Consider the following 27,435-nt stretch of genomic DNA (forward strand, 5'->3'; position numbering starts at 1 on the left):
CAATTTCTACGCTAATACGGCAGAAAGTATATTGAATAGAATGCTCTCTCATTCCCTGTGTTAAAAACAAAATAGAGAGAGTTTCGTGGTCGCACAGCTTTTTTAAAATACCCTCTCAATATCTTGATTTTGTTTGAGATATAGATCTTTAGTTGATACAACCAAGGGGATGTAAATAAACCTTCGAGAAGTCGAAGGCAAAATGGTAGATAAGATACGGTAGAAATGAACGAAGATCTGATCAGTGGGTGGTAAAAGGATGCTTGTTTATTTTCAAATTGGGTGATTAATTTTACACTTTTTGAACAAAATCTTTTGGTTTTTACATCTGAAAACACAAGTGATGAAGACATTGTTGTTCATTATGTTTTATATACAACAGGAAAAGAAAAAACACTTATAAAATAGTGATTTCTCTTCTCTTTTTAAAAATAAAAGTTTGTGTTAAACTTTTATGTTTTTTTTTTTTCTGCCATTTTAGAATGAATAATTATGGTGTCAGCCCCTCTAATTATGTGAAGACCTTAGTTATAAATTTAAAAAAGAGGGAATTCTGATTGGTTTTAAATTCAAATTTGGTGTGACAGTTAATAGTTCAGTTACATAATTTGGTGGGTTCCACTGGACTCTCTATTTTTTCCACCATCAGATTATCAAAGGCAAAAAATAGTTGAGCTCCAGACCCTGGACTAATGTTTTTGACCAATCGTCCCAAGTTAGAGCAGTTGATGGTATGCATTTTTTTTGGGGGGACATGCCTGCAGGATGAAAAATCTGATCTACAGCAACTGCATGCTAGTCTATCAAATGTCAATCTCAGGTCATTTTGTCATTTTTGGTCTACAGCTGAATGATTGAATTCCAACGATCAAAAGTCAGTGAATTTCATGCTGTCACTTCACTTTCTGGAGTAAAAAGGTTTTTAACAGGCAAAAAGGCAAGCAAGTCAAGTTTCTTACTGCTCTTTTGATCTTGGTCCTTCGTCCATTTGCAATCCTGATCCTTTTATTTCAGTCGATACTCATTGCTTCGTCTACCATTTTAAGATTTCCCAGGAAAAAAAAGCATGTAGGTGCCCAATTTGAAATAGGGACAGTACAGTGTTCTGCTCTCACAATATACTCGGCCCGTTTTATTTTCGGCACCTAAGCAAAGATTTGTTTACTGTGGAAGGCATGGTTTCGTGTCTTCTGGGTTTTTCCCCATCAGCGCGACCGCGAGACGCTTATTTGCTAGTCTATAATTTTTCAAGCTATCCTTCAAGTCTAGAAGAGAACGCGTTTTTTCAAAGAGTAATTTTCGGGACGATTTTATCTAAAAATCTAAATTATCAGAATCGTTGTTAATTTTTACCAAAAAGGCTAATCAATCGCTTTCAATGCTCGAATCTCTGACATCTTCTTCATGCTTACTTTTTATCGTTTGACTGCACACTTCCCCCCTGTTTTAAGGCAATTTTTTGAGGCACGTTCAGCTTGTTTTGTTCGAATAACGCGTTCTGCAAAATAACCTATGCTTCTGAACGCCTCGAAGGAGAAACAAACGCTGGATTCATCGAAGAAAAACCCGGGAAGCCAAAGGCAAAAGGCGTGTAAAAAGCCAAGAAAAAGCTACACATTTCAGAGGTATTTATTTATTGGTTTGGCTATTAGAACTGCAATTGTTGGAGTTCTGTCTTAACATGATACCATGAGCTATTTATGTCAGGATATGGGCTCAAATCTGGACTGTGTTGGTTCAATATTGAACCAGATGTTCATCATTTTTTGGAAAATTAGGCCAGGTGTTTTTTGAAATGATTGTAGTCAGTGTTCTATTTAACCCCTCTGTTCTTTGGAATTGGATCATTCCCTTTGCGCCTATATCTCTCAGGAATACACAATAGCTCATGAATATTTTTAGTTTTTAGTTTTAGTTAACAAATAACCAGTCTGGGCCATCTTGCCAACCACAAAAAAACAACATTGATTGGAGGTTTTTTAGTTTACGAACTCCCCACCCCCAGTCAGGAACAATGTCTTACTTAGGACATCATATCTTAGTTAGGACATATGTACTAACTAGGAAATAAAAAATGTCCTTACTAGGCAATAAAAAATGTCCTTACTAGGCCATTTTTTGCAAAGCGAATTTATGAGCGAAGCAGTTTAGCTATATTGTGTGCACGTACCTTTAACTTCTATCCCAAGCGAAAATTTGCTATAAAATTTAAGCAGTGGTTCTTCGGTTTTAATTGTTTATTTTGCTGCACGTGCGTTTGCGTAGCGGTAAAATGGAGAAATGCGAAAATCGAATTTGGCAAAAAATTTTTGAAAAATGACCCTACAAGATTTGACTATATCTTTTTATTCCATGAAGAGATTAGTTTCAAATAAAAAATGTACTAACAATGAATGGATAAGCTTTCTAGAAATCCAAACATAAATTGCATAGCTTTTACCAAAAAATAGCACTTTAGGATCAGAAACAGTCAAAAACTAGCTTTTTCCAATTTTCTTCGAGTTACAGGAATTAATTCCTTGTTTGTTTTGATCTGAAATTTTCAGTAGGGGTGGCCAACATGGTTCCCTTGCTCATATCAGGGGGGCCCGAGACGGGGGTAAGAGAATCAAAGTTTTTAAGTAAAATCTTAATTATCACCCAAAAAGTGCCTTTTTTTGTCCATATCTTTTGAATAGATTGTCCCAGCCTTATCCCTCTTTCAGTAAAGCTTCCTATACCTTTTGTCCTTCAGAAAAACCAAAAATATTGGCCTTAATTGCTTGCTTTCAGTTCCTGTAGCCAGTAGTGTGACCCCCTGGGGCATAGTGTCCTCCCCCCCCCCCTTTATAAAGGGGGGGATTCTGATTTTGGCCCTTTTTTTAAAGTATGGGGGAAAATGAAAAATTTGAAATTTGCTGGGGGAAAATAAAGAGGGGGGGAAAACCATAAATTTAGGAGATTTTGACTGGGGGAACTTCACTGATCTCAAGGTGATCTTGTTGCAAAACCTGTTTAAGCAATAAAATCAGCAAATCTTTTGGGATAAACCAACTTTTCAATACAATTTCATTTTTCCAGCACTTTCAAGGCTATTTTTTCAAGCTTTCCAAAATTTCAAACTTGATTTAAGGCATTTTTATGTTAACCATATGGGGAACCGCAAAATCTTCTAATAGCTGGGGGAATTCAAAAAAGAGGGGGGAACCAAAAAATTTTGAAATATGGTGGGGGAAATAAAAGAGGGGGGAATGGAGAAAAATTTTGATTTTTAGTGGGGGGAACCAACCCAGGAGGACACTATGCCCCTGTATTTCTATTTTGTGACCCCCTGTATTTCGCGCGGGTTTTTAATAGAGATGTCACATGACTCAAATCCCGCAGTCTTATTGGACTAGAGAAAGCGAAAGTGAAATCGCGCGATCTGATTGGATGAAAAAAGACCGCGGGAGCTGGAAACGAATGGAATTCTCTAGAATTCTCATTCGAAAAACAAGATGACGGCGAGAAAAGCGCGTCTTTTGCTTTGGACGAAAGGTTGTAAATTCTGGTGTTGATTTTAAGGTTTTATCTTATCTCATCTCATTTACTTTAATTAGTAGAGGCTTCTTCAATGTTTGGGGATGGTAAGTCTGTAAAAGTTATTTGTTTTTCGGTGGAAAAAAGTGTTTAAAAAAGCATTTTTTGTGCTCAAGGTTTATTTTTCTTCGCAAATTTTTGTCTTCAATCTTAAATAGACGAACGAGTATTTGACTGATGGTTATGATTTTTTCACAGAACATAGTAAAACTATTCAGGAACTTAGACCTTTTTACAGAATTTCAAAAAATCTGTTAGTTCTGGAGATATATTGAAAAGTTTAGGCATGAGTAGTTCGCGTTCGTGTTTCGCGTTCCCAAACCAAACGCACGTGGCTGTTAAATGGAAAAAAATTAGTTTGAACGGTGAAAGAAAGGATATCTTCATCATCCCTTGACTTTAACAGCAAGTATCAAGTATCAAATAAGGTCAATGAATAAGAGGTTTTTGCAAGTCGCACGGGCGGGAGGAGTGCTCTTTTAGTGAACGAAACCCCAGGAGGGGGTTACTAGGGCAAGATGGGTTATGGGGATGCTCTGCTGGTCAGGGTACATTTTTAACCTCCACAAGTCCCAGATAGGGTCGCAAAAACACCAAAATAGAAAAATCCCAGTCCCTCGTAGGGTGCCTATTTTTGGAAAATTTGGGGAAAAAATAGAAAATTTGACAAAATTTTGGAATTTCAGTTCCATTCAGGGTCACTTCTTTTCGCAAGTTTCGAGTCCCACGTAGGGTCCATCAAAACTGCCCCAAGAACCAACAAGCCATCTTTGTACATTTTTGTTTTTGTTTTATTTTTATGTTTTGATGATTTTGACAGACGATTCGTGATTTGAATAAAAATGCGAATATCCTTCGATTTTATTAAGGCACCATTTACACTAGAATAACTAGAAGGAAAAAAAGAGCGATATGCGGGCGGCGGGTGTTGTGCTGCCGTGGATTATGTGGCGTGTTTGGGGCATTAAGGCTCTTACGACCCTGTCTCTATAGCGGCTTTATTAAAGGGATTTTTAGAGTGTCTCTTATTTTGCTAGCAATTTGCGAATTGAGGTGGAGTCTGGATCGCTTCGCAACTCTTATACAATACAGCTAGTTCTATTTTTGCCTATAACTCAAAATCAAGAAAAATGCACACTTTCTTACCATCGCCAATCGAAAGAGCACCAAATAATAAAGGTTCTAGTTGATTTTCAAATATTTTGGTCTAAGGAATCAAGAAATATCTTATCCTAGCCCTAAAGCCTAGTCTACATGTTACAAAAACCCGAAATTTAATGATGTAGACAGTCCTTTATTTGTAACATCAGGAATTCATAATGGTAGACCAAGTGGCGATGGTAAAGTAACTTTATTGTTCCGTTCCTGTTCTGCTGTATTACAAGTTGTACATTCAAAGACACATAGAGAAAAAACACTACCGCAGATTTTGAAGAAATTTTCAACATATACCAACTAAAGGTCGCTCTTTCTATTGGTTATGTTTTTAACATGCGCATTTTCCTCTAAAATGTCTAAAAAGGTTGTTCAAATTAAAAATGTCCTACTTAGGCCATCTATGGCCTAATTGGGACATAAAAAATGTCCTTCTTATGCCATTGTCCTGACTAAGAGATTGTTCCTGACTGACCCCTTTAGTTTACCGTAACTTGGTGTAATGCCAACATACCTTGTCTAGTTCCGTCATAGCAACTTTCTGGTCTTTCACCATCAACTGCTCTAACTTGGGACTATCTGACAAAATATCGGAAGGTTATTCAGCCACCATTTCATAACCTGATAGCAGCTGTGGAGTTTTCTTAATGCAACACGCTGAAGCTCTAAAGATCGCTAAGGGGTCACTCACATATAGATTCTTCCCACAACAAACTAACGTCAAATTGACGCGAAGAGGTGGGGGTTAGAGTCTGTGACGCTAAGAAATTTCATCAGAAATATTGATTTTTTTTCTTGACAAATGTTGCTTTCCATATTTCTTTTCCTCCTTTTATATTTTGCTTCGCTATCTTATAGAACAATTTTAACCAAAACAAACGGCCCAATGTTTATGTCTCGTGTTCCTTTTGTCTAGACGGTCCGTGCGGCCCTTGAATTTTGCAGAGGGTTGTTCTTTTTTTTGTGAAATGCAGCTATTCTGTTGATTATGATTACAGAGATAATTAATTCCGCCAACTTTGCGAAAAAGTTTATAAATTATCTCCATTATTTTTTAAATGTAAACTGAGCACAGAGCCTTACAGGGCTGCAAATAAATATTTTTAGTCAATCTGACATCATGCCCGACAGAAATGAAATCCTGTCAGTCAAACTCAAAATCCTGTCGGTCAAACTCAAAATCCTGTCGGTCATTCAGTGTATATATTTTTAAAAGTTACGGAGAAAGCGAGTAGGAAAAATAAAAGTTACCTTTGAACAGTTTCTTACTGTATATAACAGAGAAATTGATTCGATAAAAGTGATCTTAGAAACACCCTTTGGAAGTTACGAAGAAAGAATGTTGATGAAAGTTAACTTAGAAACACTTATGAAAGTTATGAAGTAAGCAAGTTGATGAAAATGGTCTTAAAAAAACTCTTGAAAGTTACGAAGAAAGCGAGTCGATAAAAGTTTAACTTTGAAACACCCTTGAAAGTTACGAAGAAAGCGAATTGATAAAAGTGATCTTAGAAACACTCTTGAAAGTTACGAAGAAAGCAAATTGATAAAAGTGATCTTAGAAACAAAGAAGGTTATGAAGAAAGCAAGTTGACAAAAGTAATTTAGAAACACCTTTAAAAGAGTTATACAAAGAAAGCGGGTTGATAAAAGTGATCTTAGAAACAAAGAAAGTAACGAAGAAAGCAAGTCGATAAAAGTTAACTTAGAAACTACCTGTATGCTACAAAGGAAGCAAGTATTAAAAGAATAGGCTAAGTAAGAGACAGGGGTGTAAGAGATTTATTTTCAACTCTCAAGTTAATGGTTTATTCCTTTTTTCATTCGGACATCATGACCGACACAAAAGATTTTCAGTCGGTCAAATAGCTTTTTCAGTCGGACATTGACCGATGACCGACGCTTATTTGCAGCCCTGGCCTTAGCGAAATTAAAGATGGCTGACGAAACAACGATGAAAGTGAAGGAGAAAATTTAGAGTTTCATTGATTTTTGATAACTTTTCAACTTTGACGGTAAGAGGTGGGGGTGGGGGGTTTTCAAATTAGCGTCAATTTAACGTTAGTCGATTTTACTACCAGGGTAGTAAAATACCTCTTCCAAGAGTCTAGGTGGTGCTATGTAAGAATTCGTAAAAATCCTTTTACTACTCATATATGTCTGAGATTTTACTACCGACCCCCCCCCCTGCTTAGTTTACCACCTTAAATGGTATATTAAGTATACTTAATAATATGAAAAAAAAGTATGAAAAGAGATTTGGACTCGCATGAATTACTCCCCCCTTAAATTCAAATTTTTTTTTTCTTTGTTCCCCTTAAACATGAATCCCCCCTCATTTCTGAAAATTTCAAAAACTTTGCCCTTAAAATTTTGCCCAAAATTCAAGTCCCCCCTTATTTTAAGTTGTTGTATTCAATATCTATAATTTACTGTGCGCTAGATTCACCTTGTCACAACAAGGCTACCATTATGAAATTTCTTTGTTATTAGGCTCTGAATACATCAGAATTATTTGGTTTTTAGACGTAAAATTGGCCTTAAAGCCTTAAAGAATAATTAAAGACCAATGAAACCTTTTGAAAGTCACTCTATGGAGTCATTTTCTTGTGCTCTTTCCAATGGTAGTACTTAGAACTTGTGCCGCTTTCGTCGTTTCAAGATATTAGCCCGGTGACTTATAAGGTTATCAAAATGACTTTATAAGGACATTGGTGTCCTGATGAGAACAGCTGTCCTAATTAGTCAATTGTTCCTCCTGACTGTATAACAATCAAGGAATTCCCTCAATTTTAGTAGTAATTTTTCATGGCGATTGCTGTTTTTCTCAAATTATTTTTGATAATCAATGTTTGTTTACCTTTGTCGACCAGCACTATATGTACTCATTAAAAGCCTTTATAGGCTAAACACGAATGAAAACTTCCATAATATTGCAGTATACTTCAGTTGAGGGAATTCCCTGACTCTGAATAACTAAGGTTTCCATTTGAAACATGGAGTTATTGAAAAGTCAATAACGCTGAATAATATAAAAGCCCCACAGCCACACCAAATGCTAATATTAATATATACTAGCCTATAACGATAAGAAGAATATGAACGTTAACAGATTCCCCTCTGTCTATGAGGTGATCAATAAAATATACTATCAAAACATTTCATCATGCCAGCCAAGCAAAGCACACCAATAAAACAAATATCAAAACCAAAGACCAATGGTCATTGTATAAAAAGTCCATTTTCAACATAACCAATATCAACTGGAACAAATATATCCATCAATAATCGATCGCGAACCAGAAACTTTCAATAAATCAAAATCATCATAACTATTTAAATACCATTCTCATCAATATAAACCAAAACATATCTCACCATGTAATCAACATATCAAATACCAATATCGAATAACATTAACAACATCCTCTCATGGAGGACGTAGCCTTCCAGAAACAAGAACTTGATTTAATTTACTGGAAGACGCTCCCCGTTTCGTAAGGGAGTCAGCTAATTGCTTCGAAGCTTCGATCCACTTGATGGACATTTTATTATCGTGTATCATTTCATAAATGACACCCATTTCAATGCGTAGCCTTTTCTCCGATACCATAGTTGTTGAGTGAACATTTTGTACCAGAGATTTGTTGTCGACAAATGACTTTATGGGGATTCGATTCTGTTGATCAGATTTACCGTAAATCAATTCTGTTAGAAGACATCCGATAACGAAAACACTTTCACAACCATCAGCAAGTGACAATGTTTCTGCAGCAAGGGTGCTTCTCACGACACGTTTAATCTTTGTAGACGACCAGGAAATGGGACAGCATTTATCTCCTTCGCCGAAGAGAAAAACAACTCGACCACCAGTACTGGAAGTTCCGTCAGGAAGATTGGCGAACGATGCATCATTGAATAACATTAGCTTAAGATTACTCAGTTCTCCAAGACGTGGGAACTTGATTTGTAACGCTTCAGATTTCAACTTTCTGATGACTTTATTCGCTTGAAGTAAATGATCTACTGTGGCTCGATTGGTTATCATACTCAGTTCAAGAACGTCATATGAAAGATCTGGTCGTGTCTGTGTTGCGACCCAATTCAATTGACCGATTGCTGTTCTCAAAAGTTTTTCCTCTTCGGATGTCACTTTATCGTTCTTTTCGTAACTTTCTCGATGGCGTGATTGGAATCTCCTTCATTGACTTTACGTAGATCGATTGCGATAAAGTTGTTTCATTTTGGTTGGTCGAAACTTCCCAATCCGATGTATTTGAAAATATCAGTTCCCTTAGAACCAACTTTGTAAATTTCACACACCTTCTTCACAACAGTCTTTAAGAAGGTCTGTGAACCAGCATACAAAAAGTCATCAACATGTAGGATAAACATTCCTGCAAGCTGGTTAGATGAATCACGCCACATGAACAGTGCTTTGTCGATGGTTGATTGTACGCATCCAAGTTTTAGTAGTGTTTCTCGAATCGTAAAATACCAATTACGGGATGCATCGTTGAGCCCATACACTACTTTTCGTAGCTTCCAAACTAGGTTCTCAGCTACTTTTGCTTCAATGGGGGGTTTGACATAGATTTCACGATGGATGTCTTCTCCTTGTAAAAACGCTGACTTAATATCAATCATTTCGATAGGCCATTGCTTTGTAGAGGCAATAGCAAAACATGTGCGAAGAGAGTCCTTGGATATTGTGGGAGAGTCACTTGGTATATCTGATGTCTCTTCAAATCCTCTCACTACAAGTCGAGCTTTAACTGTAAGGTTAGGTTTGGGTTGTTTCTCAGTCACTACCCATCTTGTTGAAATCAAGGGTCGGTTTTCGAATTCAACAGGTTTATATACGTCAAATGACTTCCAATTAAGAAGCTCTTTTTCTTTAGCTTCTTTGACAAGTTCTCTTTCTTGGTCATTTGTGGGATGAAATATAGCATTGAAATTGACACTTTCACTGGTATTTTCCCATTCAATCGCTGAAAAGTCAAGACATGAATGTTCACCATTTTCTACATTTTCGACATTGAACCACGATGCAAACTTTCCTGTCGCTTTACCTCCTCTGCTGATGATACGGGCAGTTTCCCATTCAGAGTTATTTTGTTTAATACGCACAATGTCCTGTAGTCTAGGAAAAAGTTGTCTTTCTGATACAGCTGCAGGCATTGGTGGTGGTACTACATGTGTTTGATCTGAGGTGGGTGGTATAGGAGCATCATCTTCATACTGAATTGTCACTGGGCTGTCAATCGGTTCTGTAGATCCGGTATTGATGATTTCCGATTTGTCACATGCTGTTGGGACTGTAACTTTGGAGTTAATACGTTTGGTTGGATTACTGTTTGGATTTGGGTTGAATTCTTCTCCGACTTTGAGGATTCGACAACTGGGAACTCTTACATAAACACTTCCATGGCGGACAAAGATAGTTTTTCCGTCCTGACCAATAACTTTTCCAGGACCTTTCCATTTGTTGCTAGACTCTCGTTTGTAGTATACAGCATCACCGACTTCGAAAATTTCGCTATGGCTTCGTAACTGATGTCGCAATGCACGCCTGATTCGCTCTGATGATTCAGCTTGTATGTATAAATGCACGTCTCCCTGAGTGTAGACTGTTAAGATGTTGATAGAAACGTTCAGATGTTGTTGTACCCTCTAAAGCTGGTGGCTTATCGACGATCACGGATGGAAGATTAGGATTTTGTCCAAACAAAAGCTGATAGGAACTGTAGCCAGAGTTCATTTGTAAACAGTTTTTTGCATGAATTGCCCATACTAGGGCAACATCGGGTTTCATTTTTGGGTTTTCTTCCAGGACCTTTTGCAAACATTCATCAACAACGGCATGGTTACGTTCACATAATCCATTTTGCCATGGACTTTCTGCTGCAGTGTTTCTGACTTCGATATTAAGGTTAGCACACATATCCTTATACTCTTCATTTGCAAATTCACCACCGTTATCTGCTAGAAATTTCACTGGACAACCGAATCCTGATCCGATCCACATAAGCATGACTTTATCTACAATGGTCGACGGCTTTTTATCGTTTATAAATCTGGACATGGTGAATCTTGTAGCTGCATCGATTAAATGAAGAATGTATTTACCGTCTTCCCACTTCTTGAGATCCATCACTACGACTTCATTGAAGGTGGTGGCTAATGGTAAACTGACAACTGGCCTTGCAGGAGTTTTCTTAAATTTACGACAAATTTGACAATCAGCTGAAATAGCATCAATCACTTTGGAGCAAACTGGCGACAGAACTCCTGCATCTCGTAATAAACCTTTTAAGCGTTTCGGGGACGGATGAGCAAACTGCTTATGAAGTTTTGTGACAACTGCGGAAATTTCCTTATCGCTTTCGACACCGGTAAAGCAACATTCTATGTCAATAGATGTGTCTCTCAAAGGGATGCAATAATGGCCTGCTGATGTACTTTGTAGGTTAACAACATTTCCGTAAATTTCAGCTTTATCGTTCACCAAATCAAGTTTCATTCCTGCTTTTTTCATTGCATTTTTACTGAAAAGCATCGGAATATCACTATCAATAATATCTGTTTCAATGGTGCATCTTTGTCCGGCAAGGTAGCAGGGCAACAATGCTTTACCTTTTGATTTGAGTCGTTCACCACCTCCAAACTTGTAAAATAGTTTCACTATCTTTGTAAATAATCTCACTTTTTTCACTGTCACTTAGTGAGTCGATAAAACACTCTATCCAATCTTGTCCAGAAACTGTCGACGAGCATCCACTGTCGAGAACGGCAGCATTGGTAGATTCTATTAACAACACTGTCATTTCATCATTATTTTGGCCCGTAAACAGAGCAAATTGTTCAGTCTCTATGTAGAATGAATGTTCAAGATTTTCATAAGCATGAGGGCAATCTTTCACGAAATGTAATGTTGAACCGCATGCCATACAGCGGAGTATGTTTCCATCACCATCCAATGGGTTCGTTTTGCGACTGGTGGATTGACCTCTTCCTCTGTTGAACGGTCTGTTTTGGTAGTTGGTGAAACGTCCTCTGCCTCGTCCTCTGCCACGACCGCGATTTGGAAATTTCTGTTTGAAAGTGATGTTAGCTTCCTCCTGGTTCGATTCATGGATATCCAATTTGATGCTTTTAGATGGTTCGGTTGCGATGGGTTTTGCTTGTTGTCCAAAGAACTTTTTCAATGAGTTTTTCATTTGTTTATATAACGTGGTGTGTTCATTATAATTAACTCCTGTCAGAACCATAAGACGATCATTATTTAGCAACCCTGAGTTCTCAAGTAGTTTAAATGCCAGGACACTTTCTGGCAACTCCATTTTGAATTTTTTTGTTTTATTGTAACGCTTCTCGAATTCAAGTATGTACGTATCCATTGTTTCGCCTTCAACTTTCTTATATCGATCGAAATTGACGTAATATTCGTACACTTCCGCCCGCCAACTCATCTTTTTTAAACACTGTATCAAAGAACGCTATCAAAGTTTCTACGCCATCGTCTTTTTTTAGATCATCAAGATCAACTTCATTGAATACTTTGTCTCTTATTTGGGATTTGTCATCCTCTGGTAGAGACAACGCTACCGCTAATCCTTGCTTCTTCTTGGCAAGGTTTGTGACATAAGTCCAAGCACGCAATTCTTCCACATATCTCGTATAAGGTTTGTCATCTCCAAAGGCTGGGGGCTTTTGAAAACTTTCTGATGATGCCATTTTGAACCACTTTCTGCTACCATGAAAAGTCAATAACGCTGAATAATATAAAAGCCCCACAGCCACACCAAATGCTAATATTAATATATACTAGCCTATAACGATAAGAAGAATATGAACGTTAACAGTTATCACAATTTATGCTAGACACTTCAAAAATTCAACATGACATCAGGAGTAGCGAAAGGTCTAGAGCTGTAAATATTCTATCACTGTTTTGTCGACTATCTTTATTTTTGCTACAGCTCGCACAGTTTTTATTTTTTTAAATAACAATTTGTAAACTTTTTCACAAAATTTCTTGAAATTAATTATCATCACAATTTATAATGGCAGACAATATGACTGTCTGCTGTGAAAATTTGAGGGTCCTGTTCTCTGTCAAATAAAGAGAACCTGAGACATAGACAACGAGCGGTTTGTTTTGGTTTTCAAAACAGCTGAAACCATCAAAAAGAAACATAGCAAAGTAACATTGCAAATTAACATTTGTCATGGAATAAACTTCTTCAAAATTGATATTTCTGGTTAAAATTTCTTTGCCACAAGTAAATTTCCACAACCTACACATCAACCCTCTCTGAAAGTCAAATAGACGTTTTTTGTGGCAAATTTGAGGCTGGATGGCTTCTCTTATGCAAATGTGTTGACCACTAGAACTAGAACTGACCCTTCCCTACACACCTGTTTGAGTAGGGTAAAAATAAAGAAAAAATTCAAAATGCCGGCAAACAAGCCTTGACCATTGATTTTAGTCAATTTGAGGGTGCTGATTCCGAATTTGAATGTTACCAAGTTTGAAAACCCTCAGTTTTTGCGTAATTTGCGACTTTTTGCGTTTGCGTTAGGCAAAATCGTAAGCCCTGAAAATTCATGATTTTTGAGGGGTCTTCAAAATCAAAAAAGACCTATATCACGTGATAGAGCTCTTCAAACTGAGAAAAAAATGTATTATATCAAAGTCTCAACTTATCTAGATCAAAAGTTATAGACAATTTTGTGGTGAAAAATTGATTGAAAACAGGGAATTTCCCCACAATTTTCCCTAATTAATTCTTTCAGCTCAAATTGTCAATACTTATCATGTGTAATGATTGGACAATTAACATGTACTCTTTATCAGATTTTTAAAAGTCAGAAAATTTAAAATCACTTCAAAAAACTTTCTTGGAGATAAACACAAAAGGCCCTTGATGTTTCATTGTACCATATTAAAGTACTATCTGGAAGTATATTGAAATTACTAAAACAATATTACATTTCAACTTTTTTTTGTCTCTATATTCCGACACTCTTAGTGATCAACGGATGAAACTAACTGGCATTTAGAGTTGCATCCTGTGTCAGTTGAATTTAGACAGCCGAGGCTTGGAGTTTCATTGAGGAAAACTGAAAAATAAAATAATTTTTGTTTTAATAGGGCACAGAAATGGTGATGGCACAATACACAAATACTCAATATGTTGCCCATGAGTTTGTGAGACAATATTACACTATTTTGCATAAAGATCCAACTCAACTGCATAGGTAATTTACCTTAAGCACTTTTTAAAAATAATACATAATTGTTCAGGGGGAGTCAGTGTACCAGAAGGTGGCATGTATCCTGGGGTGGGTGGGTGTTTGAGAAAAAAAATTGTCATGTACTACCTGTGTACCTGTGTATTATAATTGGGGTGTTGGGTACAAAATCGAATTTGATTTTTACTACCTGTGTACCAAAATAGGGGTGTTAGGTCCAAATTCATTCTTCCAAACGTCTTGGAATGAATTGAAATCCTACTAGATCCCACTGAAATGAAGGTTTATCAAGTCAATGTAAACATTCGAACATTTGAATTCAAACATTCAACATTGGTGCCAACTCTCACGCATTGGGTGTGAAACTCATGCATTTTCACATGGTCTTGTGTAATTTTTGTTTTGTAAAGTTTGATTTCTCACGCATTTTGGATTTTTGAGAAAATTTTTTCCTGTTTTTCCGATTTTTGGAAAAAAGTTTTCCCAATTTCCCAATTTCCTGATTTTCCGAAAAAAAGTTTTCCCGATTTTCCGATTCTTTCTTTTCCCGATTTTTCTAGGTGGTGCCCGGTAGTAAATGGGGGGTATGGGGTGGTTTTGGTTTTTTTCCAGGTACTACCCGGTAGTAAATAGGAGGTATGGGGTGGTTTTGGGATTTTTCCATGTATTATGGTGTACTTCAGCAGGGCTGCAAATAAGCGCGGTCATCGGTCAATGTCCGACTGAAAAAGATATTTGACCGACTGAAAATCTTTTTGACCGACTGAAAAGCTTTCAGGGTGTTTCTAAGTTAACTTTTATCGACTTGCTTTCTTCGTTACTTTCTTTGTTTTTAAGATCACTTTTATCAACCCGCTTTCTTTGTAACTCTTTTAAGGGTGTTTCTAAATTACTTTTGTCAACTTGCTTTCTTCGTAACCTTCTTTGTTTCTAAGATCACTTTTATCAATTTGCTTTCTTTGTAACTTTCAAGGGTGTTTCAAAGTTAACTTTTATCGACTCGCTTTCTTCGTAACTTTCATTCAAGGGTGTTTCAAAGTTAAACTTTTATCGAATCAATTTCTCAGTTATATACAGTAACAAACTGTTTAAAGGTAACTTTTATTTTTCCTACTCGCTTTCTCCGTAACGTTAAAAAAATCTACACTGAATGACCGACAGGATTTTGAGTTTGACCGACAGGATTTCATTTCTGTCGGACATGATGTCCGATTGACTAAAAATATTTATTTGCAGCCTTGCTTCAGGGGTGGGTGGGTGTCAAGTTTTGAAAAATACCTTGTAGTACACATACATGCCACCTTCTAGTACACTGACCCCCCCCCCTGACTTGTTCACCCTGTCCATAAAAATATACTTTATTTTGTTGAAGTTTTTCTCATTATTCCTTCAAATTACTAAGTAAAGTAAATAAATATTTTACTCTTGAACATGATTGTTTGAGCATTCCTTGAGTAAGTTAATTGCTTGCATCTTTACTGAATTTGTTTATGTTATCTTAGGTTTTATACCAAGGAATCTAGGCTCACTCACGGTGTTTCCCCTAATGCTAAATCGGACGAACAACCTGTTTGCGGTCAAGAGGTAAATATCTATCAATTTAATGAAGAAGATAAAAAAAAACAACTAAATAGTCAAAACAAGATTTTAATTTTGCGCCAATTCAGCTTTTCGCACATGTTTTTGTTGTTTACTCTGCAAACCATCTATTTTCAAATTTAATGAAGAATCATAAAGTTCCTTGAATTTTTATATTTATTTTGAGTCTTTATATTTTATCAAAACTTTTTGCTATTCCAAACACAACAATGTTGAGTAGTCAAATTTTTTTTGCAGGCTTTGCTTCCTCACTTTAACCTTTTAAAAAACCAATTGCAGGTCTACATTAGCAAAATAACTTAATTAATTGTAGGTTTTTACAGTCTTGTTGATTAATTTTATTTTGTCTCAAAGTAAACCCATTAGCCTTACCTTTATCCTTCAGGCTATTTATGAGAAGATTTCTCAGCTGAACTTCAAAAATTGTTTTACCAAAATCCGATCAGTTGACAGCCACCCAACCTTGGCTGGTGGTGTGGTTATCCAAGTCAATGGTGAATTGGCAAATTCAGGAATGCAATACAGGAAATTCATGCAAACTTTTGTTTTAGCCCAGCAGGTATAGCCAAACTTTTTCAAAATAATTTATCTGCCATTATCTTGTACTTCTAATATCAATACATGAAAAATGCCTACATTTATTATTGGGAGCTCCATGCATCTTCTTACAATCTCAATAACTTGCTCAAAGTTTTCTCACAGTTTAATTTTTCGACCATCAGCAAAATTCCATCCTTTGTAACGATTCAAGTCTGTTTTAACTCAACCAATTATACTAAAAAAGAACCATTGCTCAATAATGTTTTTGGCTTAATTCCTCTTTTATTCAAGGAACCCAAGAAATACCATGTTGTGAATGATATTTTTCGTTATCAAGATGAAACTTTTGAGGATACAGAAAATGATGAAACTATTGATGGAACTGTTGGTAAGTGTTCTCAATTTCAGTTAAACCAGTTTCAGAGGATGTCTGTCTCTGATTTGGTGTGCCAGGCTGGATCTCAAAATGATCAAAATTTGGCTGACACGTTTAATCATGTGGTGAATCCCTGGTGGTACTTAGAAATCTTGAAAGGAGTTAAATAGTCTATTAGCTTTGACTGAGCTGAAGAAAGGTACATTCGTCATCATAGTAGATGAGTCCATTTTATTTTATCTATTTTTAAGAATCTGAAAATGGATACCAAACTTACGATGGGGTTCAATCAAATGATTTGAATGATGTTCCAATTGACCAAGAAGTCCCCTTGATCACCAACAACAAACCTTTGATTGACGAGCCTACTGATGATTATGCTTACTCTGGATACCTTCAAAACGAGTATGTCCTTGTTTCGATTGTCCCAAAATTTCATGCTATCAAAGATTCCCATTTCAGAGTTTTATCTTCACCCTGCATTTATTGTAAAAAATGGTAGCAGCTTTCTTTGTCAATCTTTCAATCAATGTTCACGTTTGGATTATATTTGAAAGTAAAAACTCTGATCTTGAGTTATTTTACTTCAAATCGAGAATAATTTTTCTCGTTTCTTTTCAATGATAAATTGTAAACATTGGTTGTCTACTTTTGATTTTTGTAGCCAAGAACAAGAGCCAAAAATGAATGGTGACATTGCAAGCGAGGAGCCAGAAGAAGTTCAAAATGATGAGTCTGAGGTAGAGTTGATGAGAGGTTTTCAAAATTAGGTTGATTGATTGGTTTCAACCATCTACATTGACTTTTTTTTTTGGTTGCTTTACAGCTTTCATGATAGAGCACCCTTTGTTTACTTTGTACATTACAGTTTGCAAATCAACATATTGTCATATATTGTTGACCAATATATTATTTCCAGTGAACCAAAGTGAATTGGTTGCATTTTCAATAAAAGTATCAGATTGAACTAGGTACAAAGCTGAATTGAGAGATGAATTGACATCTGTAGATTTTGTTTCATTTCATAGGCTCAATATGTTGAAGAAGAACCTGAACTGCCTGTTGAAGAGCCTGCTGATGTTGAAGTCCCAGTTGAACCTGTCCCAGAACCGTCCATTACTGAAACTGCTGAACCAACCCAAGAAGAAATAAAACCCATTGTGAATGAACCCGAAGAACAAGTACAACCTACTGAACCTGAAGGACCACCTAAACCAGGTTTGTGGGCATAACTTAAACAAATATCGCAGCGTGTCAGCACTCTCACGCTTTAAATACTTAAAGCCTTAGATTTTATCACTTTTAAGATATTAATTTTGTCAAAGAAATATGTATGTATTGATTTGGTTGAATAGATGTTCACATATTTCTCCCTGTTAACAATTTTTTCTATTCATAGTTACTTGGGCTGCACTTGCGAAGAAGAACACGGCTTCATCTGTTGTTGTGGCACCTGTCGCTACTCCTCAACCAAAGCCTGCTCCCAAAAAGGTTTTTTTCTTAAAATTGACTTGTTAATTTCATACGTTAACACTTGATTTGAATGGAAAAATTGATGTTTAGGTTCTTGCTTTGATCTTCAACCAAATTTTTTGATTTGTTATTTGTTTTTCCAAAAATATAAAATTTTTCACTAATACCTTTATGTTGATTAGTCATGCTGCGGTTTCGACTTCAATTCTGACCTTCCTGTTTGTTTTTTTAATTTTTTTTTGTTTTCAGTCCTCTCCAGCCCCTCAGAAAGCCCCACCTAAGAAACGTGAAGAACCACAACCCAAAAAAGAACAAAGTGAGGAACCAAGACGGCGAAACATTGCCCCAGATAACCATCAAATTTTCATCGGAAACTTACCGACCAGTATTACGGAAAAGGACGTTCGCGACCACTTTGGAGGTACCCAATTATACTTTACATCCATAAGTATTATTCTATTTAGTTATTGAAAATCTTTAGAGAATGAGAGTCTATTTATGTTGTTCTCGCTGGAACTGATATGCACAAAAATGGCTCATGATAAATCGATATCAAATTATAATCTTTTTGTCTTTTAGAATTCGGGAACATCATTGAGATTCGACTTAATGCTAAGGTAACATCGTTTAATTGATTTTTTCTATTGTATTATAGTCACTATTTTCGTTTTGTATTTTGAAGTATTTTAAATACCAGGAGTTTTAATAATCAATCTTTTAATATTATTTCTAGAATTTTGGATTTATTGCTTTTGACGGACCCGATGCACCTTCGAAGATCTTAACTAAGGCAAAGGTCAAAATGGAGGTAACAAAGTGACTTAAAGAGTATCACTTATGAGTAAAATTTCATTTTTACCCCCTTGTGGGGTTAGGATGGAAGTACTAACCTGGTCACCTAATGCTTATTGTATAGCCTTTAGACTGGTCCCTTCCCCCGCTAAGGATTATTGGTTGAGTGGTCCTAGGTATCTGCGCCACAAGCGAGCGAAGTTCGCAGATAAGGGTAGGCAGGTGGTCGCAGACTCCTTGAAATCAGTTAAAAGACCATTCTACAGTCTTAGGTAACTTATATTCACGTCGATTGCTCAGCAAAAATACAACGCTAATTTCCTGTCGTTTCAGAGTATCGTGATACATGGAAACACTATTAACATTGAGGTGAAGCGTAGTGGCGGGGCTGGGCGTGAAAGAACTAATGAACGAGGTGGAGGCGGTGGTTTCCGTCGCGACCGTGGAAGTGACAAGGAAAGGCGTGGCGGTGGAGACAGAGGCGGGGATCGATCGGATTTTAATAAAAACAAAAATAACGGACAATTTAACAACAACAGATCTAGCGGCGGAGGTGGTAAGAACTCTTCTTTTGGTAGCGGACAAAAATCTCGAAATAATGATGGCGGAAAATTTAACGATGACAACAAAGGACAAAGGGAACAAAAACGCGGAGAATTTAATAAACAAAATCGACGATAGGAAATTTTTGGTTGTAAAGAAATTTTGGATAGAGAAGGTTTATTGGAAAAATTGAGCTTCAGTTTTCTACAGGACCAGCGAAAGGATAGAAAGATATTAGTGCCAATATTGGAATAAGTTCTTTATTGTCAAATTGCGTTTCTGTTTGTAATATTTTTAGCCTCCTCAGGATTTTTTTTTCGAATATTTTTATCAGAACCGGTCATCTATAACTTATCAAGATATTGTAATTTTTAAGTTTTTATTTTTTGTTTTCGTTTGAGCTGTCTCGTTAGGTTTTTTACAAAGCAATTTCTTTTTCAAAATGATAACCAATGATATTGATGGCTTTTTATGGTAGAATTCTTCCCTTTAACTAGTTGACTTTCTATATTCTTCCAAAAGGTTGCTTACCAAATCTTCAAAGGTTTTCTGAGAGAACAAAGTTTGACATTTTGATTGGAAGAAACGATATTGAATATTTTTTTTCATTTCTTACAATTAATTATTTTTTATTTTGTGTTCTCAAAAATAAGGGGAGATATATTACACCGGGAATTTTTTTCAAAATAAATGAATAAATTGAAAATATCAGCTGAAATGTTTGACTTTTTTTAGATGTTTCTCAGTGACTACTTCAGACTTATTTTCAGAAATTTATCGTTTCGCCTGAAAAAAATCTTGGTTAATTCATGTTAAACTTTTGATCAGGTTGATTAAATGCAAAACTACCAAAAAGATATAATGTCTGATTCTTTAAAGATATGTACGATGATTAATTGAACATTCTTTTCTTTTAGAAAAATAGAAAAACAAATAAAAATAATTCTTTCGTGACTATGGCAACACGGGGAGCATCTTTAAAGATGGTTAAAGAAATACATGCAGCGTTTGATCCGTATGGAGCTAAAGGCGTCACTATCGTCAGGTAATCTTCCGTTTATTTCCTGTTGGTTTACATTGGTGAGCCAAGCACTTTAGCGGGGTTTAATGAAGCACTTCTTGTTATTGAGGTTAAATATATATTTTCAATCGTATAGAGTTCTTTTAATATGAATAAATTGGTGCTGGGAAAATGTTACTAAAACAAATTTCCGCTGTTATGTCCAAGGTTTGGAGAATTGTGGATGTGTGCTGCCCGATTTTTGAAAATCTGAAATTTCTGGGTCAAAAGTCAAGGTAAACAGCCGAAAACATTAGTACTTTCGATTCTCTACGTCACAAGCTACGTCAAGGTTAATAGGTTAATTGAGACAAGTTCAAGTTCAATATAATCAACATTTGTAATTAAATTAGGTTTCAAATTAGAGAGAGTGAGGCAATTTTACTGTAATACTTCGTCTTGAGAGAGGGAGAAGGTTGGGAAATCTTTCGTTTGAGATTTCTACGTCATTTAAAAAGTTGCATTTAGTAAAGATAACGACAAAAAAGGAAGAGGGAGGGTAATGGATGTACTCTGGACAGCAAAAGAGGAAAGGAAAGGGGAAGGGAATATTTCTGCAGGGTACAGAAAAAGAGCCTGGTAAGACCAAGTATCGGTAGAACCTCCATGTCGAGGCCCTACCTGCCTTACCTTTACAAAATATAATTTTCATCAAAACAGAGAAAATCTGAAAAGGGGTTTTGGATAAATTGGTCGAAATGATTTGAAAACATTGATTCAGCTTTTAAGAAGTTCAACTCAAAGAAGGAAAACGTTGATATTGTTAAAACAGTCTAACACAGAGAATATATATTCAAAACAAAACTTGGCTTAATGGGTGGTGTAAAGGGATTTCCGAGCCCTCCATCTGAACTTACTAAATTTCATGATCAGATAGATTACGTATTAAAACAAAAGGGAGACGAGTGCAGAATGAACTTTGACACCAAGTTGGTCCCCTAAAAAAATAATCTTTAACATAACCAGCTCCTAAAGATACAAACAAAAATGTTACACTTACATTGTGAAAATAAATCGATGAAGGTTGAAATAACTTCACTTGTCTACTTGTCTAATTACAAAGAAAATTTGACCCCTATATCTAGGTCCTTACTCCTAAAATAAATTTTAATTGCCTGATTACATAATATGGGTTGGGGTTAATGGCGTTAGCCTTAGCATTTCAAAATAAAAAAGTCGTAAAATAAAACATAGGGAAGGCTTATAACAGGAAGGTAATTAAATATGGGGTTTGAAAGTAGTTAAAGGTGTCAAACAAAAGCCAAATAGCCTTCTGAGGAGCAAATATACTTTGATATTGACTTCAATCATGCGAAAATGGGGAAATGGGGAGGAGAATAAATGGCTTCCTGAGATTATGTAACCTCGGGTGTCTGCACGAATCCAAGGGTTAATTTGGTGGTGGGTTCAGAATTTCATTGAAACACGGCAGTACCTATAGCGGGCTTTTAATTTTTACAGGCCTTAGTGGGATTAAAATAAAAAAATCACCTTTGGAGACAGCACATACTTGTACGCTTACTTATATCCGTAGCATATTACTTACACGCTTGCATTAAATGACATTTAATAGTAGTTCAAACGGAAAGATTTATTATAATCAATACAAGGACTGTCAATCATACATACGCCATTCAGCGAGGGTTCTTATTTACCAGACTTGAGCATTTCATTAACGGTTCCTTTCTCTGACTTTCTTCGTCTTCTGAAAAACATAAGCACCCCAACCATTAAACCAACACAAGCCATTACCAACAACACTATTAAGATGATGTAACCAATACCCAGTCCTGGTAATCCGTCTCCATCTTCATCAAGGGTCAACTGGCATCTGGGACCTGTAAAACCTCCATTGCATTCACACGTGTATTTCATTGATTTGTTACCATTCCTCTGACACGTTCCATTATTCTGACAGGGGTTACCAAAATGGCATTCATCTTTCATTTCACAGTTCTCTCCATGATATCCTGAAGAACAATTACATTTGAAAGTGTTTTCAACCTTCAGGCACGTTCCATTTTGTTTACATGGGTTTTCAGAACACGCATTTTCAAATTGGCAGAATTCCCCATGGTACTTTTCTTCACAAGAACAACTGTAACTGAACTGATCGATAACTTGACATTCTCCATTGTTTTGACACTTGTTCACAGAGCACGAAGAACAATTTAGTTTATTTTCAGTGTGAAATACTTTCAGAGAAACACCATCGATATCGCAAGAACCTTTTATATTCTCAACATCTAGACCTTCTTTATGAAAACGGTTTAATGTATCATAGAGAACACAATTACATGCCAACGGGTTGAACCTTAAGTCTATCCAGTCGGGAATAGATACAAACCATTCTTTTCGTACTGACGTTATATTGTTCCTATTTAAGTACAAATCTTTCACGTTGAAAGCACCATCTTCAATATCAATGGATGACAATCCGTTGTATTGCAAATGTAGCTCTGAATGTGCGAACTCCTTGAACATAAACATACCAGTTGTGATCGAGTTTAGTTTGTTATAGCGGAGGTATATTTTGTTTAATTTTGGGATACCGCTAAATGCCCCATTTTCAATAGTCGTAATTTCATTGTTATCAAGATTTAGTACCGCGAGTGTTTTTAAATTATCCAGTGTTCCGTTTTTAAGAGTCTTTAATCTGTTACCCGTTAAATACAAGTCTACTAGATTAGGAAGGTTATGAAAAACGTTTGGTTCAAGATTTTCTATGCCATTCCTCTGAATGTATAGATATTTAATAGATTGATATCCTTCAAAGTCTTTTTGTTTAATAATACTGATGTTGTTGTCTCTAACAGTTAGTATAGTGATACTTGGAATAAAGAGTGATATGTTAGCAGGTAATTTGACCAATGAATTTTGTGCGAGAATGAGCCTTTCAAGTTTGGTAAAATTACTAAAGCTTTCAGCTTGGAAATTATTGATATGATTCTTGTCAAGGTGCAAGTTCCAAAGTTTCATTGGATTCATCTCTTTGACAATCTCTGCAAGTCTTTCATCGGTGATTTCCTCCTCATTGCAATAAACACTCCCAAAATCATCACACTCACATTCTTTTGGACATTTTGTTTCGCTTTTTACAAGACTTATAGCAAAACTCGCCAAGACTAGTATATAAATCATTTTCTTGTCCATAATGAATAGTTTACTTTTCTTTATTTGTCTCTAGAAATATTAAAAATTACAATTCTCAAGGTTCCTTACCAACTACAGCCCGAAGATACGAACCCGTTTTCCTTAAGATGTAAAACCTACCCAAGATCTTTTCTGTTCTCCCCAAGAAAATATCATACTATTAAACCTGTGATCCCGCCAAAAATCTGTTGATTGTTCTGGTGAATCTACCTCGGAAATTTAAGGTACAAATTATCAAAATCCTTTCAGGATGAAAATTGAAACTTTAGACACGATTTATCCCTGCAACATTTAAAATTTTCAAGCTAAAGGAAAAGAACATAAATAAAGCCTGTCAACTAGAACACTGGAAAGAACTTAAACAGACCCATAAAGGATCTTATTTTTTTATTAAAATATTTTTACAGACAGAACTCGTATAAAACAGAAAACCTTAGTTAGACTTCCTTAAGAATCTTATTTTGGTGAGAAATAATTTAGAACAGAATTCTGCTGCCTCGTCAAAATTTACTTTTTTGTGATTTTCTGAAAAATGACCCTTAATTTCTCTCTAAAACACTCAAAGCCAATCTGACCTATCATGCGCCAAAATAAAAGTTAGCTTTGAGCTCGACCAAAATTTGGTTTGAGAAGGTCGTCAATCGTCAATGTCTTTTTTTTATTAGAATCACTCAGTATTGTTCTAAACAATAGGCCTATTGTCTTCAGCCCTAAATATCAGCCTGTTATTTAGATAGGATTTATTCTTATTAAATAACAAACGTGTATATGGCGGTTTAACTGAGCATTAGAAAGTATCTTTCAAGTAATAACTGCTCTTAATGCTTTAATTCTGTTTGTCTTAGAGTACAAACACTTCAGACGAACAAACATTTCAGACCATTGCGAGTAAATAGAATGATTAGCCAAATCTCTAAGCTAATTCAATTCAACCTCGAGTCACAAACTTAATCAACACAGTCGATCTAGTATCTGATACTTACGTGTAGTCTTTAGCATTTGCAGCCTAGTCTATTTTCTAAGGTCATTTATTTTCAATCACTTGCTATATATTTGGACTCACTCTTCTTGTGTTTTCTAGCCCACCAGCGATTCTAGCGTTCCCTTTTGATATATTTATTTTATGTTAATATTTATTTTATTTTATCTAAAACATTGTTCTAGCATTTTATATTCCTAAATGAGACCGAACCTATATTCTATTTTACCGCAGCCATTCCACAATTTTGCCATCACAATATCTACAAATTTAACCGAATGGGTTTAGTTTTGATGTTAATTCGATGTTGCGCTATTACGTCTAGTCTATTCTAAATTCGAATTTTCTTCTCAGTTTGATCTCCTATGAATATATTAAAATATTATCATATAAGTAGTTTTTCTCCCTAATATTTAATATTTACTATTTCATTGCATAACTAGGACTTTGACAACCTACACAATTCGACCTATGTGTTTTTTTATCTATATCATCTTATCCGACGAACCTATTTTTCAGCGTCTTCTATATTAGGTTGCCCATTGATTTACTATTTCTATACTATGTAGCCGACCAGCCCACTAAGCTTCCATTAATGATTTAGCTGTCCACTTCGTATCAGTTTGAATCGTAGAATTTTATATACATTTATACATAACATACACATAAAATATTTCAACTTCTTGTAAGAAGAACCAATATACTTTTGGAGATCAAGAAGTTAATGATGAAAAAAAAAAAAAAAAAAAAATGATTTCTTTTCGCATTTTTACACTCCTCTTTCAATTTTGTCTAACGAAAACATTCGAGTGAGTGAGGTATGAGAAGAAATATACAGCGTCTGTCCAGCTTCATTTGAATAAAGGTTAAAAGTTTTGTTTTTGAAAAAGAGTGATATCGTCTGCTTACTCATCAATTTTAATTTACAAGCTTTTTGGACCTACCCCGGTGGGGTGGAGGTCCTATAAATTCACCTCTGTCCGTTCGTCCGTCCGTCCGTTCGTTACCAGCTTTTCTCGAGATTGAATCATAGGAATCATTTGATTTTTGGTACAAAGGTGCAAAATGGTGGTGGCCAAAATGTGACGGAGCCCGATTTTCGAAAAAAAAAATTTTGGGCAAATTTGGCCCAAAAAACGGCTAAAAAACGGGTTTTTTGGACTTTGTGAAAAATTGGATCATTAATTTTTTCTGATTTTTTGCATGAAAGTAGGGTACCATCATAGGTAAAAGATGGCCCAGGGAGATTTTTGCAAAAAAAATTTTTTGGCTCAAAAAATGCATGTTTATCTATAAGAATCACTATTAATAAGCATACATTAATGTTCTGAGTCAAATTACTCAATTTTTTTATGAGATAGATGTTTTTTTTGCCCACGACGGCTTACTTTTGAAGCATATGTGTGTTTAGACTTGAAATTTTGGTTGCTTGGCGTGTTTTTATAGAAAAACTGGCCAAATTCGATATTTTTTTATAAGCACATTATCAATTACTTAGGTATTAGCTTTTCTCGAGATTGGCTCTTTCATTCTTTATGGTTTTTTGCACAAAGATGCATAACTATAAACCCTCGAAAGTGACGGAGCCCGATTTTCGAAAAAAAAATGTTTTTGGGCAAATTTGGGCCAAAAAACGGCTAAAAAAAGGGTTTTTTGAACTTTTTGAAATATTGGATCGTTGTTTTTATCTGATTTTTTGCATGAAAGTAGGTAAAAGATAGGTCAAGCAAATTTTTGTAAAAAAACTTTTCAGCTCAAAAAACGCATCTTTATCTATAAGAATCACTATTAATAAGCAAACATCAATGTTCTTAGCCAAATTACTCAATTTTTTGATGAGATAGATGTCTTTTTATGCTCACGAAGTCTTGAATATGAAAGAATATTTCAAGAGCATGAAATTTTGGTTTCTAAATGTTTTTTTTTATAAGAAACAAACGACTAATTTTAAAAAATCGTCACTATTTGTGTTCTGAATGATTGTTTAACGTTCATGCTCACGTAGATATCAATTATATATGTGTTAAGTGCATAACCAGGTAGGTCCATAAAAGTATCACTTGTTTATATTGAATTGATACGGATGTGGAGCAAGATTGCGGTCAGAAAGAGGAAAAAACACTTTTTTGCTTACATTAGCACAATATAACAATATTTAGAAACTGTCCTGATATGAAAAATGCGTCTGATATGAAACGGGAACACTTATGTAAATATAAAACCTTCAATGACTTTCAAGTACAAACCTTTTCCTTTCACTGACAAATGTCCTTAAAATAAAGTTCTTGTAAAAGACTTTCATATAGATTAATCCTTTAAGTGCTAATGTCGAGTATATTGAACATGGACTATGCCAATTTTGAGTTAAAAAGAAGAGGCTCTAAGCTATCCAACGAGCTTCTAATTCCTTCTATATCCGGAGATATAAGCCTCTTGAACTAGCAATTTTCTTTAAAAAATTAGAAAAAAGGGCCGTGGCACTTAAAGGGTTAAATCGGATGGACTTTTGGGGGTAGTACATGATAATAACGATATCTAGTACCGTGTTTGTAAACATAGACTTAAAATAGTATGGCCACTAAATGCAAGATAAGTGTCTTTCTACCAAGCGCTAACGAAAAGTGATTGTACTAAAGCTTATCAGTAAAATCAAAAAGTGGTGCAAATGGCGAAAACGAGTTTGCTCCCCTTCCCCAGTTCAACTTATTAAGTTCGTCAAGTTAATATGAAAATAACGTAACAATAGATTCATTTCTTCATACCAAATAATTTTTTTGGGATGTAAACATTATTTATATCCTTTAGCCTGGCTGTAATAGATCTTATCGGAGTTTTTGATTTTTCTAAAAAAGCGTTGCATTGTGGGATTGTTTCGGGAGTATTACAACAGGATTCCCTCGAGGAATTCCTAAGAGATTTCTATTGTAATACTCTCAAAACAATCCCAGA

The 27,435-nt window shown here is 35.5% G+C and overlaps 3 protein-coding genes across 3 annotated transcripts in view; 2 read left to right on the forward strand and 1 right to left on the reverse strand.

Moving 5' to 3' along the window:
- The first annotated feature begins 1,533 nt into the window (after positions 1-1,533).
- Positions 1,534-20,012, forward strand: LOC136814784 (ras GTPase-activating protein-binding protein 2-like). Its single transcript, XM_067071208.1, has 13 exons — positions 1,534-1,625; positions 13,871-13,977; positions 15,474-15,555; positions 15,956-16,129; positions 16,402-16,498; positions 16,738-16,891; positions 17,151-17,226; positions 17,515-17,704; positions 17,886-17,977; positions 18,209-18,380; positions 18,539-18,576; positions 18,693-18,767; positions 19,085-20,012. Exons 2-13 carry the CDS (start codon positions 13,880-13,882, stop codon positions 19,430-19,432), a joined length of 1,596 nt encoding a protein of 531 aa, XP_066927309.1. The 5' UTR covers positions 1,534-1,625; positions 13,871-13,879; the 3' UTR covers positions 19,433-20,012.
- Positions 20,013-20,211: 199 nt separating this feature from the next.
- LOC136814785 (uncharacterized) overlaps positions 20,212-27,435 on the forward strand; it is a 30,489-nt gene continuing 23,265 nt past the window's right edge. The window contains exon 1 of the mRNA XM_067071209.1: positions 20,212-20,339. Coding sequence (XP_066927310.1) covers positions 20,251-20,339 — 89 coding nt within the window. The 5' untranslated portion in view covers positions 20,212-20,250. The remainder of the gene's footprint in view (positions 20,340-27,435) is intronic.
- LOC136814783 (protein slit-like) lies at positions 21,185-23,564 on the reverse strand. The gene has a single exon (XM_067071206.1). The coding sequence runs from the start codon at positions 23,505-23,507 to the stop codon at positions 22,002-22,004; it is 1,506 nt and encodes a 501-aa protein (XP_066927307.1). The 5' UTR covers positions 23,508-23,564; the 3' UTR covers positions 21,185-22,001.

This window comes from Clytia hemisphaerica, unplaced genomic scaffold, assembly GCF_902728285.1.
Source record: "Clytia hemisphaerica strain Z4C2 unplaced genomic scaffold, Clytia hemisphaerica genome assembly, whole genome shotgun sequence".
Classification (NCBI taxonomy): Eukaryota; Metazoa; Cnidaria; class Hydrozoa; order Leptothecata; family Clytiidae; genus Clytia; species Clytia hemisphaerica.